The sequence below is a fragment of the Macrotis lagotis genome, chromosome 3 (assembly GCF_037893015.1).
Source record: "Macrotis lagotis isolate mMagLag1 chromosome 3, bilby.v1.9.chrom.fasta, whole genome shotgun sequence".
Taxonomy (NCBI): Eukaryota; Metazoa; Chordata; class Mammalia; order Peramelemorphia; family Peramelidae; genus Macrotis; species Macrotis lagotis.
In genome coordinates, this window is record NC_133660.1 from 170910295 (window position 1) to 170924017 (window position 13723).

Consider the following 13723-nt stretch of genomic DNA (forward strand, 5'->3'; position numbering starts at 1 on the left):
TTCTTGACAGAAGATCGTGAAAATAAAAATCCAGACCAGTCTCATGTAAATCAAGATCAAATGTAATTGCTAAAGTTCTCACCAACCTATGCCTATGAGATGAGGGCTTGAATTTTCCTTTAAACGCCCGTGCCTTACGCGTCTCTATCGACAGCATGCAATAACCACCTGCTAGCCACCAGATTCTCTTAATTTGTTGATGGATCGAGGTTAGCTACTCTGCTATCACCCCCAAATTTCAAGTGCCTTCTGCAGGCAGTTTTTTTTTCTCATCTCTTAATAATTATCACGGGGTAGAATTATAATTGCACCATTATTTAAAAGAAAGGATGCTTCTTCCTCTCTCCCTTTCCCTCCACCACCCCACCCCATCCCCCAGCTACTGACCCGCTTTCCTCCACCTCACTGTCCTTGCCGTAGTTCTTAGGAGACCCCCCCCCCCTCCCGAACTCCCGCCCCCTGGCGACGGCCCAGGCGGGCAGCGTCTGGCGGCTATCTCTTTAAGTGACAGCTGTGGCTAGAGTCCCAATCCCGGGCTTGACGTCAGCGCAGCTTCCCGGGGCAGCGAGGAGCTAGTACTCCGCTGCCGTCTGTGCCTGTGGCTCGCTCGCGCGCGCGCTCTCCTCAGCCGGGGAGGCGAGTTAGGGTTTGCTCCAGGTCCTCCCACCCTCCTCTTGGCTGTGAGCGGAGCGGCAGCCCGAGTCTCTGGCACCCAGCCCTCGAGCCAGAGAGGGGCAGAGGGCACTAGCCACCATCCCCGCCTGCCCGGCCCGTCCCGATGGAGACCGCGGGCCCCCGCCGCCGCCGCCGCTCCAAGCCCTGAGCCGGGCTGCCCCAGCGGAACGAGAGGAGAGCGCAGCCGGCCGGCCGGACAGGGGGCGTCGGGGCACCTGGGCGCGAGGGTGGCGGGAGCAGGGGGGGTGGCTGCGGGTGGCAGAGGGGTCCAGGAGAGGTAGAGGGGGGCGCATCCAGGGGTCCCTCGGCTAGCAGGACTAAGCGAGCATGGCTCTGAAGGACACGGGCAGCGTGGGCAGCACGATCCTACCCATCAGCGAGATGATCTCCTCCACCTCCCCGGGCGCCGCCGCCGCCTCCTTCACGGCTCCCTGCGCTCCCTCTCCTTTCCCCGAAGTGGTGGAGCTGAATGTGGGGGGCCAGGTCTACGTGACCAAGCACTCGACGCTGCTCAGCGTCCCGGACAGCACTCTGGCCAGCATGTTCTCGCCGCCCAGTCCCCGGGGCGGCGGCCGGCGCCGCGGGGAGCTGCCCAGGGACAGCCGAGCGCGCTTCTTCATCGACCGGGACGGCTTCCTCTTCAGGTACGTGCTGGATTACCTGCGGGACAAGCAGCTCTCCCTGCCCGAGCACTTCCCGGAGAAGGAGCGGCTCCTCCGGGAGGCCGAGTACTTCCAGCTGGCCGACCTGGTCAAGCTGCTGGCGCCCAAGGTGACCAAGCAGAGCTCGCTCAACGACGAGGGCTGCCAAAGCGACCTGGAGGACAACCTGTCTCAGGGCAGCAGCGACCTGCTCCTGCTCCGGGGCGCCGCCTCGGCCGCCCCGGCCGCCCCGGCCGCACCGGCCCCGGGGCTGGACAAGCGCTCGGGCTTCCTCACGCTGGGCTACCGGGGCTCCTACACCACGGTGCGGGACAACCAGGCAGACGCCAAATTCCGCCGCGTGGCGCGGATCATGGTGTGCGGGCGCATCGCCCTGGCCAAGGAGGTCTTTGGGGACACGCTGAACGAGAGCCGGGACCCCGACCGCCCCCCGGAGAAGTACACGTCCCGCTTCTATCTCAAGTTCACCTACCTGGAACAGGCGTTCGACCGGCTGTCCGAGGCCGGCTTCCACATGGTGGCGTGCAACTCCACCGGCACCGCAGCCTTCATCAACCAGTACCGGGACGACAAGATCTGGAGCAGCTACACCGAGTACATCTTCTTCAGTAAGTTCTCAGCACGAGCTTCGTCCCTCTTCCCCCTTCCTTCCCCCAGCCCCCCGCGCCCCTATCCGCTCCCTACTGCCAGCCCATGGTCCTTTGCCTGGACCCAGGAGAAAAAGCTGGGGTCTCGAACTGGGGGAGTTGGCCGGTAGCCCTTGGCTGCCATCGTGCTCCATCCTTCTCCTCTCGCTACCTTTTGACTCTGGAAAGAGACTTAAGGGATGTAAGGTGTCCACAACTCGCGCCAGGTGAACCCTGCCGCTAATCGTGCTGATTGCGAGGAATGGAATGGGGCGCCTTTTGTGGCTCCCAGGCCCCTCCTTTAATGACCTTTCGCACACTGGCTAACTTTTTTGGATGCAGCTAGCTGTGGTGGAGAGCCCTTCAACCTTGAGCTTCGCTCAAGGAAAATAGTAACCCCGGCGCATTGGTGTGGGGATGGGGATGGGGATGGGGATGGGGGGGTAGGTTTCCACGTCGGACCTTCTAGTCCATTTTCCCTGGCATCGTGGGGTCAGTTTGCTCAAGTCTGACCTGATTTCTCTACCGGGACAAACCGGCAGGGACCTATCTCCAGGGCAAAAAAATCTTATGGCTGCAATTAAATGCATCTCGTTAGATGCTGAGCGGCCTTTCTAGAGCAGTTCAGAGACCTATGTGGGACTAGACATTTGACTCGATGTGCCGCTTGCTGGTGATGATTTCAGGGTCTGCAGCCTCTAGCTAGATTGAAAGGGGAATCCAGGGGCCGTTAAAATATGCTAACCATTTTGCAAACCTGGCGGCGCGGTTTCCCCTGAGCCTCTCTAAGTCCAAAGCTTCCCAAGCAGTTTTTCCTGCTCTGCCTCCACGTTGTGTTAGAGAGGGCGGAGGACACAACCGAGGGAGGAGGACTTGAGCCATAGATAGCATCTTATGGGACTGAGTTGAGTGCAATCTTAAAGATCCCCTGAAGCATGCATGCAACCTCAGAGTCTGAAATACAGAGCTTCCCTCTTTTCTCCGCCCTTTTTTTTTTTTTTTTTTTGGCTTTGATTAACCGCAAAGCAAATGCTCTCCATCTGGGCTCTTTTTCAAGATCTCAGAACAGGTGATGAATCACCTTTCCAAAGGGAATGGAAGGACCTCCCTTCTAAAAGGGGAGCTAGTGAAGGCTTAATGAAAACGTGTTCATTTGCTGTTGCTACTGTCCATTATGTAGGCACGTTTGAATTTCAGATTGTTCCTAAAAAAAATTAGGACACAAGCTTTTACAGGTAATTTTCAAGAATATGGTAAGATACAGACTAAAGAACATTTGAACTAATGAAAAGCCAAATGGGAAGATAACAGAAGCATGGCTTGGCAGAGAATTTCCTTTCATAGACACCAGAGGCCTTAAACCTTGCCAGTGGGGTTTTGGAGGGCTGCTTTCTGAAGCCTGTGGTAAACATGGTTAAGCATTTTACTGTTCATTTACTGTTCAGAAACTGTGATAGGTTCATGCATGTGACATGCAAGTTTGTCTGAAAAAAAAGACCTTGGACATAGACCCAGGCTATGTGTTACTTGCTCGATTTGTTTCTAGTTTGCTAACTTTGGGGGAGTTAAAAGCCTGAAGTCTCATCAATAAAATGGGTGTAAAAATACTTGCCTTCCTCCAGAGAGTTGTTTTGATGAAATCCCTCTATAATCCTTAGAGAACTATAGAAATAGGAGCTTATTGTTAAGGGTATAATTTTTAGTCAAAAGTTGATGTAGTGCAAAGTATCTTGAATCAGTCAACTTTATAATGAAGGCAGTAGTCATTTTCAAGTTTCAGAAGACAATTGATTGGACTAGATTTTTAAATGGAATTATTTGTCCTTAAGACAGCTAAAATAAGAGTTTAGTGTTATAGTAGCCCAAAACTTCATTTTTTTACTAATTTATCTCAACTCTGTTCTTGCTGTTCATTAAATATTGATGATTAGCAAAAAATACAGATTTTTTTTTCCTGTAACTGCCTCTTTGGATTGCCTTTGTCATGTAAATTGGAATGTCTTCAGTTGCATGTCACAGAAGCTAAATATTTTTAGCAATATTTTTTCCAGATTTCTTTTTGAGAGGATGAAGTCTTTAAATACTAATCATCTACATTCACATGATTTTGAACATCTTGCAGGAATTGCATTTTTGCCATTTTTGTAGTTTGTGATTTCCACTGAAGAAGAAATATGTAGGGGAACAAGTATTAGAGCTTCTTGTTACTTGGATCTCTCTCTCTCTCTCTCTCTCTCTCTCTCTCTCTCTCTCTCTCTCTCACTCATTCTCACTCTCAGTCTTTCTACATTTTGTTAGGAAGTAATGCACAACATGGCAACTATGTAAGAATACTCTGAGAAAAAATTTTAGAGCTGGAGACTCAGAGAATCAAACTGATCCCACTCCTCAAAACCCTAAAAGAAAGTTTTATGTGGTATTGTAGAATTGTTTTCATATTCCTAAAGTATCTCTGAAGACAGAAATACTCACAAGTCAAATGTTTACACTATAAATGACACTTCAAGGTTTTACTATGTCCATTATTTAAAAATAATATTCAAAATATTTTAAAGTAAAGGCTTGAATGATTTATTCATTCTAAGATCTAAGGCAATTAAATCCTCTTCATTAATTTTCTTAAATTATCTTTTAACTCTTTAGTAAATCTTAAGCTCAATGGGGGCAATATCTTTTGTATTTATTTGCCCAATGCTTACCTAGTCCAGTGTCTGGGATGTTGTAAGCAGTTAATAATGGCTCATTGACTGATTCAATGGATTTGTGATCTCATTGTTTCAGTACTCTCTCCAATGGTGCAGATCGAATTCAGCTTTACCTTTTTATTCTGAAAGAATCTTGTTCCTTCTTCTGATAAATCCTGCAGAAAAGATCTGTCCAACACAGTGAAATTATTTTAATATTTCATGGATTCTAGTGCTGTACTTGTGTCTTATCTTTTGCTGTTACTACATAATTAGCAATCTCTTTTTCTGATTATTTCCATAAATAAACACTTAATAAATGCTTATTATTTGCCTGGCAGCCTCTGCTCCTTAGCAGTCAGAAAAAAAAATCATTCCACCAGAGTCATGGGCAGTATCAAATAGTCCAACATCCAAAATGGATTTTTTTTAAATCAATGGTGATACCACTAAAGAAGATTCAGAGTTATTTGTCTCACTGTTGACCCCTCCAGCCCTAGGTTTATTGAGCCTTTCCTTGTATCCTGAAGGGAGCTTCCTATATTGACCCTATTCTTCTATTGGAATATGAACTCCTTGAGAGCAAGAGCTATCTCAGTTTTCTACTGGAATCCTCAACCTTTGACACAGTGCTTTACACAGAGTAAGCACTTAATATGAAATTCATTCAGGCACCATGCACCCAGAGATAAATTGAAACCATTTTTGTCATCAAGGAACTTAAGTTTAAACTTAAATTTTGTATGTACACATATGCCAAAAATTAAAATTCTTTAAGCATTTAGTTTAGATGGAAAATAGTAGTTTGAAGTAGGAACAATGATTTGAGAAATATAAGCAGATCTATTATGTATTTGTATTTATGCTTAAAATGACTAAGGTTTTTTGTTGGAGAAGGGTAAAGGTACTGGTCTAGGAGAGTGGAAGAAGAAAGGTCTTATATAGAAGGTAAACTTGCCTGAACTTTTAAGAAAACCTGGAATTCTGAGACCTAAAAAAGGTCTGAGAAAGTCATGTGAGGTACAGGGAATGCCTTGTGCAAATGGAAAGGGGTGGGAGATAGGAGTATCATATATATAAAATTGAACCAGAATGCTAGTTTGGGTATTCTATAGATTTTTTGAAATGGATTCATGGCCTTCATGGTTGTGAAGGTTGGTTAGAGTCAGGTTCTGAACATCTTTTAATGCCAAACAAAAGGAGTACTATATATGGTATGTATATGTATATGCATATATATATATCTATACTATTATATTTATTTACACACAAATATATATGCACAAGAAAGACTTTTCTTTTTCTACCTTCTTTGTACAGCATTGTTTGTATGTTTGTCTCCCCATTAGACTATGAGTTCCTTAAGGGCAGGCACCATCTTGTGCCTTTCTTTGAATTGCTAATGGTTAGCATGATTAACTTGTTGCTATGTCATTCATTTGCCACTCAAGTGCCAACTATATACAAAAAAATTAAACTCCTTTAAACACTTAATGTAGAAGGAAGGATAAAGGAAGCCATTAGTCTAATCCTACTCTCTCATTTTACAAATAAGAAAAATAGGACCTAGAGAGATTGTGAGTTGTACTGTTAGAAAGTTCTTACTTTGAGCTCAGATCCTTGAACTTCAAATCTAATGTTATTTCTCCAATACTTAGATATAATTTTTTTGCTTCTCACCTTTTCCTTCCTTTTTTTGAGGGTAATGAAAATTAGTATTGAACCACTCTGAACCTTTTTTGTGGGGAATATAGAGCAGTTCATTTCTACATAGTTCTTACAAGAACTACATATGTTTACAAGAAGGTTTTTTGGTAATTCACGTTCCGAGAAGTAGGTAGAAAAAGCTATCACTCATATTTTAAAAACTAAGAGACCTGTGCTTGATAGAGGTTATTTGACTTGCCCTCATCAGAACTGGAATGGTAAGCTAAGTATCCATCCCTCTTTACATCTGCCTAGTTCTCTAAATAATGACTCTTAAAAGTACCAAAGAGTTATGATGACCATAAATGAGTATATGATAAGCTTTTAGTTGTCCATATTTTTCCTTTATGAAATTTTTTTAATAACTTCAGTGGTGAAATTAAATTCGAATTATGCCATTTAAATGACTATCTACTATACTTTCAATAATTTGAAATAATTAATGAAAGAGTGTGTTCTTCTTTTAGTCCTTAGATTTCAAGCCAAATTCAATTCCTCTAAGTTTTCCAGTACACTATGTATAGTTGATTTGGTACTCCAATTGATTTCTCTGACTGGACTTCTACAGAAACTTATTCTGATGTTTGAAACAATAAGTCATTTAGTATTCTCCATTAGGAAACTGAACTTGGGCCTTTGGCAATTTCCTGATAAATGCCAAGCCAGATTAATTTCCCTTTAAGTGGCTGTATCCAAATCATTGGATTCTAAATGCTCAAGGTTGTATGCAGACTATTAAACATTTAATGCCAGATTCATTTGCCTACATGGTCACTTTGCTATCCATTCTTAATCTTAACTCATTACCTTATTCAGTCCTTTTGGTGCACTATGAAGATAAAACATAAAGCTTTGAAAAGAATTTCAACATTGATTGAAAATAGATTTTTTTTTCATCACAAGTAGAAAAATGTCATTTATTTTAGAATACTGAGGTGTTGCTTCACTTTGGAATGTCTTGTATGATACTGAGTCAGGTATACATACACATGTAAAAATGCTATATAAATATGCATTTATATATGTGGACATAAATACACACACATATCCTTGGAAAAGAATGCTTAAGTACAGAGGCAGTTGTAAATAATGGAAGAATTCTGGACTTGGCTTCAGAAGACTGGTTCCAAAACTTCTCCTTATCAGTTGTCATTAGACAAATCATTTAATCTGATACTCAATTTCCTCTTTTGTGAAATGGGGCTATTATTACTCTCTGTGCACTTCATGGCATTAGTTCAATCTTTGGACTCATACTTTGTGGAAGAGCTTTATCAACTGTAAAGCATTATAAAATATCACTGGTGCATAGTATTTAGTCATGTGAAGAGTGCCTATGTTCCTTCCTAATGCTATTTTAATATTTTTGACCTTTTATAATCAAAGGTTTTAAAGAAAAGATTAGCATTGATTTTGACACGAAAACTTTTACAATTCCTCCTAATTTTAGCAACTTCTCTATGTTGATTATTTCTAATTTGTTTGGTACATTGCTTATTTGCTCACAGTTGTTTACGTGTTATCTCCACCATAAGGTTTGAGCCAGGGACAATTTTTAACATTTCTTTTTATCCCTAGCACATAGTACATGATTTGGCATATGGTAGGGAATTATTTTATAGACTGACAATGTGGGAGGAATATAGAACCCAAGTTAGACTTAACCATGAAGTATGAAATCATGATCAAGTAAGTCACTTTAACTTTTGGTTCTGTTTTCTGATCTGTTAAATGGAAATAATTATATATTTACTACCTGACGTACAGGGTTGTTGGGAGGAAAATCAGCTTGGTTTCCATCCACTGATTTGGGGTCCAGATTCACTTTCTTATGGTTTGGAAACTTATTCCCTCTATATCAATGTTATGAAATTACTGCCTGCCTAAAAGTAAATAATCTTCCTCAAACTGCACTGTCTATCTCTTATCCCTCATTTCTCAAATGAACCACTCCAGATATTCTTACTCCATAGAATTCCTATCCAGAATTCTTATTCCATATTTCACAAGCTCCTCTTAATTTTTGAAATCTTCCCTTTACATTTATTCCTTCCATTTTCTGGATTTCAGAATTCCTTTGAATGACACTACATCTTCATTCTCCATTCTGATTGTGGTTATACCTTTTCTTTCTCTTGTGACCTACAGTACACTGTCCCTAGAAGATCTTTGCTCCCTACAGCCATCTCTAGACTCTCTTTCTCCCCCTATTATCAGCAATTTCTCTTTCTTTGAGATTCAATGTATTCAAGTACCTATTCCCCATTCTCATGGCAATTATTTACTAATTCTTAGAACATTTTTTCCCTCTTTCTTTGGGTTTCTCTTAAGTTTTGTACCTTATCCATATTTGTCCTATCAGTACAAAACTATCAGTAGATTCAACATGTACATTATTCTATGAACCCTTCTAATCTTTAATTTTTTAATTTGTTCAATGCCCTTGAGCTCATGTATCCAATCTCTTGCCAAACCTTGTGTATATACATGTCCCAAAAGTTTTGCTACAGTTTTAAACTTTAAAGTATTGCAAATATATAAAAAATCATTTGAAAGTTTCATTTTCTTATATATTTCTTTGGTTTTGTGAATTTTGAATAATAATTTTTAAATTTATTTTTAATAAGACAGGACTCCTTGTTACATATGGCATGTGAAATGACATTCCTTTAGACTGTTAGATGGTTATCATAGGACCCACTGTTTGTCTACCTCCATCATCTAATCTATTTCTATTAGACCTTTTCTTGTGGAATCATAAGAAAACTGTGTTGCATGCTTCAAACCTTGTTCTTTGGATGTCTTAAGGCTAGAGTACAAATGTGATCCTTTCAGCCACTGAGCAGCAAATGATAAAAATTTTTATAAAATTCAAAAATCGAGTAGTATGCTATATAGTACAAGATTATGGTTTATATTAAATTTTTATAAGAGCCATATCAATATTTTTAACCCTTAATAATCAATCTTTCAATTCTTTTTGATGAAGTTATGGCATTTTTACTTCTGAAGTCCTTAAAGTTACACTAAGATATTTGAAATACCCTAGATAACCTCCTCTCCAATAAGATCCGCACCACCCTAGTTCAGAGTCACATGAATTGTAGTAATGACCTCTTAGTTGTTCCCTCTGCCTAGTCTCTTCCCACCTCAATCAATCTTTCAGATAGCTTCCATAAAGTGATAAAGTTTGGGGCTATGCATGTCCCTCCCCCCAACTCAATAAATTTTAGAGGCATCTTACTATGCTTAGAATAAAATATAAGTTTTAGCTGGCATTTAAAGCTTTTTACAACTTCTCTTCATTCCATCTTTTGGACATCATATATCACTCTCCTCTGTAGACAGTATTCTATAGTCGTACTGACCTTCTTGCTTTTTTTTTTTGCATCACACTTCAGTATTTGTGCTGGCTTTCTCCCTGCTGGAATGCATTTCCTCTGCATTATCACCTCTTGGTTTCTTTCAAGACTTGGCTTAGGAACCACTTTCCAGGTACTTATTATTGTCCCAGGTAGAAATGTTTGTCCAACCAGAATTAACTCTTATCTTTATTATTTATTTTTTGGTACATTCTTGTACTATATATGTGTCATGTCTGTCCTTTTGTAAATTTAAGTTTTTCTTAAGTAAAGGTTCTCTTTTGCTTTTATCATTTTACTCTTAGCATCTAGCAGAATACATGGAACAAATCTAATCTTTAATAAATGCTTGATTATGGATTCAATAATATTTAACTGCCATTACTATTATCATCATGATATTGCTTTATTCTTCCCTTATTGTGATGATGATGTGGGTCCTTTGTTCTTGAAGATTGTTACATTAGGGAGGTGATATCATGACAGGCATGTGAACTGGTTTTCAATGAAGGAGGGGTATACTAAGTAACCAGCTTTACTTTCTCTCACTGAATATTTCAATATTTGAATTTCTTATTGTGAGATTAGGGGTAAGACCTCATCAGTTAAGTGGATAATATATAGGGTCAATGTATAGCATATGTTGATTTCTTCCTCATCAGACAGCAAGTTGTAAGTTTAGTTCCATGATGATGTTTGAAATTGTTTAAACCAGAAATTTATTCCACTACCAAACTAATATATAAAAATCTAATTTGTCTTAGAAGGTTTCAAATTTACCTTAATTTATTTCATCAAATGCAGGTGATATTTGGAGTCAAGAGTTCAACTGTTTGTTTACATTTTTTTAAATAATGAAAGCTACATAAATAATTTTGAAATGATACCTTGTTATGTTCCACTTAGATAAGGATACTAATATCAGACTGAACTGTCTAATGCTTTCATGATGAGGCAACATGACATGGTAGATAAGGTGGATTTGACTTGGAGTTGTATTGACTTGGATTCAAATTTGGCTTCTGACAATTTGCCATCAACCTCCTTAGGCTTCAAACAATTACCTAGGACTCATCTGTGCATTTAGTCAGGAAATATTAGAGAAGGTAGTTTCTGAGTGTCCCTACCTTTATCATGATGAAATCATAGATCCTTTAGGGATATATATTCATTATTATGTCTAAATAAAAAACAGAATTTTTATTTTAACTCTTTTTGTTCAAGTTCCTTTTTTTTTTTTTTTTTAGCATTTGTTAAATTACATTGTGACAATGTCTCCAACAGTCTAATGGGCAATTGACTTAACAGCCAATAGGGGAATAAGTAGAACAATAGATGAATCTTTAAAACACAAAAATCCCATTTTCATGTAAATTCCCTAGCAATAAAGCAGCCTGAAAATAAGACAAAATATCTCTAAATGTAAAGATACTGAAGGATGTTGTGAGCCACCTGCTGCTATTTAAGAAAATGGAACTTTAAAGCATAGACCATTATCCAATTTCATTCTTAAAGACATAACTATGTTCTATGTAGGAGTTTTGCTTTAGAGAATCTGCTCCCATGACTTTATTAAAGATCCAGTGGACTTCCCCCTTCTTAAATCTTAATTTGTAGGAGGACCAATGTAAGCAACGGAAGAACTTAAAATTAAATTGAAAGAAGGGATAGAACTCAAACTTTTGCTGAGTGATACTGGGCTTTTTTCATTTGGGAATCCAAATGCTAGCTTAATCCTTAATCTGAAGTACTTTATAACTAATTGAACTCCTTCGTTTGATAAAATGAAAAAAAACTAAGAAAAATAAGTTATTTGTAAGACTATTTTTCAATAATTTGCAAAATAAGAATTGAAATAAATTTTGTCAAGTTTTATTAGATCACATTCAATTGACTTTAGCTACACCTTAAAACATTTTGCCATGTATTTATTATGCCACGAATAACAGTATTTACTACTTATTTTGTTTTCTTTTTCATTTTAAGTCTAGAAAAAACTTTAAGATATAAGGCAACATAATATTCACATATATGAAATGTAGCCAATATTTGGCAATTTATCTAAAGTATTTTTTAAAATTTTTATCTAGGGCAATGGAGTTAAGTGACTTGCCCAAGGTCACATAGCTAGGCAATTATTAAGTGTGAATCTGGATTTGAACTCAGGTCCTACTGACTCCAGGGTCAGTACTCTATCTACTATGACACCTAGCTGCCCTCTATCTAAGGTATTTTTTTTTTAATATCTAAAGTATTTTTAAAACTTATTTGTACTCTTTTCTAGGTTGGGCAAATTTCCAAATATTTATTAACATGTATATTTGTTTTAAAAATGATGTGTAATGAATCCATCACTTCATCTGAATAGAACTTGGCATTCTAATGAAAGTTTAAAAAACAGCAGTCCTGAAAACTCCACTAGTTCAGCACTTTCTGTAACTCTGCAGTACTGAATATTTTGATCAGGTGAAAGTGAAGCTTAAATTTCAACTCTTGTAATGTACTTACTTCTGTTTTGGCATTGATTTGTTTTTACTGATAAGTAAAAGAATGGACAAAGAAAACACACAACTTTTCCTGGCATGTTGCTCAAACTAGGATGGCATTTTTGTAAACATTTATGGCGATACTTCCATAATAGTCTAACCCTAACCCTAATTTTGTAAAATGTAAGTAATGACTAATTTGTCATTGAGTATTGTCTAATCATCAATTAGTAAGATCTTCAATTAGTAAAATAAATTTTAAAAGAGTGCAAACAAACTAGTTTTTGTGTTAGCTCGTTTTTTTTTTAATTTTGAAGCTCTGAAAGTTCAGTATAGTTCAATATGTAGAACTTGACACATCTGGAGGACTTAGATTTGTCTATTAAGGAAGCATGCAGTGATATTTTAAACATGTTTGTGACTCTATATTGCTGGACATAAATGCTAAAATGGGTTATAATTGAACTAAGATGGCTAGTATATTATGGGCAGACTGAGCCTGAGTGTAGGGGTCAGGATTGCTTGATTTTATTGAAACTAAGGTGAGTGGAGCTAGATAATTTTGCTGTTGTGAGACTGAGCTAGCATTCTGACTTTTTTTTTTTTTTTTAGCAAGGTAATGGGGTTAAGTGAATTTCCCATGGTCACACAGCTAGGTAATTATTAAGTGTCTGAGGCTGGATTTGATCTCAGGTCCTCCTGACTCCAGAGCCGGTGTTCTATCTACTGTGCCACCTAGCTGCCCCCATTCTGACTTCTTAATAAAATTGAGGGTTCAAAATTGGAATAGTAGATTAGAGATGATTCAAAATATAAACTACTTGAAAGTAGTACCGGTTTTGTTTTATTCCTTTTCTTTTAATGCCCAACAAATACTACCATGCAACTAATTCAAGTCTTGATTAATGCCACCTCCCTCAGCCTTCTGTTTTCTTCAACTGAAAGGCTGAAGGAGGAGTATGAATCTTCTCCCTATATCCCTCCAGATATCCTGGTATCCTGCCTACTATCCACATCCTTTCCTGCCTTCTTTGTTATGTTATCTTCTCCTTAAGCATATGGACTCTTTTTTTTATTCATTTTATCTCCAGTCTTTAGCACAATGACTGGTACACTTATTGGATTGGATTGAATATATGAGATGAAATAAATGAAAAAAGTTTAAATGTTTTTGCCTTTTAGTGATTTTTATATTTGTTTTTGACAAATTGGTGGTCTGAAACTTCATACTAATTCAGAAATCAAGCATTTACTGAGCATATATTATATGCCAGTCAATGTATTTCACACTGGAAATTCAAATACAAAAATGTTAACTCCTACCTTAAAACTGTTTGCATTCTAATAATGGGATAAAACACACAAGAGGGAAGTAATAACCTCATTGATTATCTGTAATATAATAAGAGGGAGAGTGCAAGAAAACTCTGGGGACTTGAAGAGTTATCACCTGGAAGAGGGATTATTTGGAAGAGGGATATTTGACCCCCGAAAGATAAAAATAAGAAAAACAGGGCTTAA

General features: G+C 38.9%; 1 protein-coding gene across 3 annotated transcripts in view; it reads left to right on the plus strand.

Moving 5' to 3' along the window:
- Window positions 1–984: 984 nt before the first annotated feature.
- KCTD8 (potassium channel tetramerization domain containing 8) overlaps window positions 985–13723 on the plus strand; it is a 293990-nt gene continuing 281251 nt past the window's right edge. For all 3 annotated transcript variants that reach the window (XM_074229520.1, XM_074229519.1, XM_074229518.1), the window contains exon 1: window positions 985–1945. In XM_074229520.1, the coding sequence (XP_074085621.1) occupies window positions 1003–1945 (943 nt within the window). In that variant the 5' untranslated portion in view covers window positions 985–1002. The remainder of the gene's footprint in view (window positions 1946–13723) is intronic.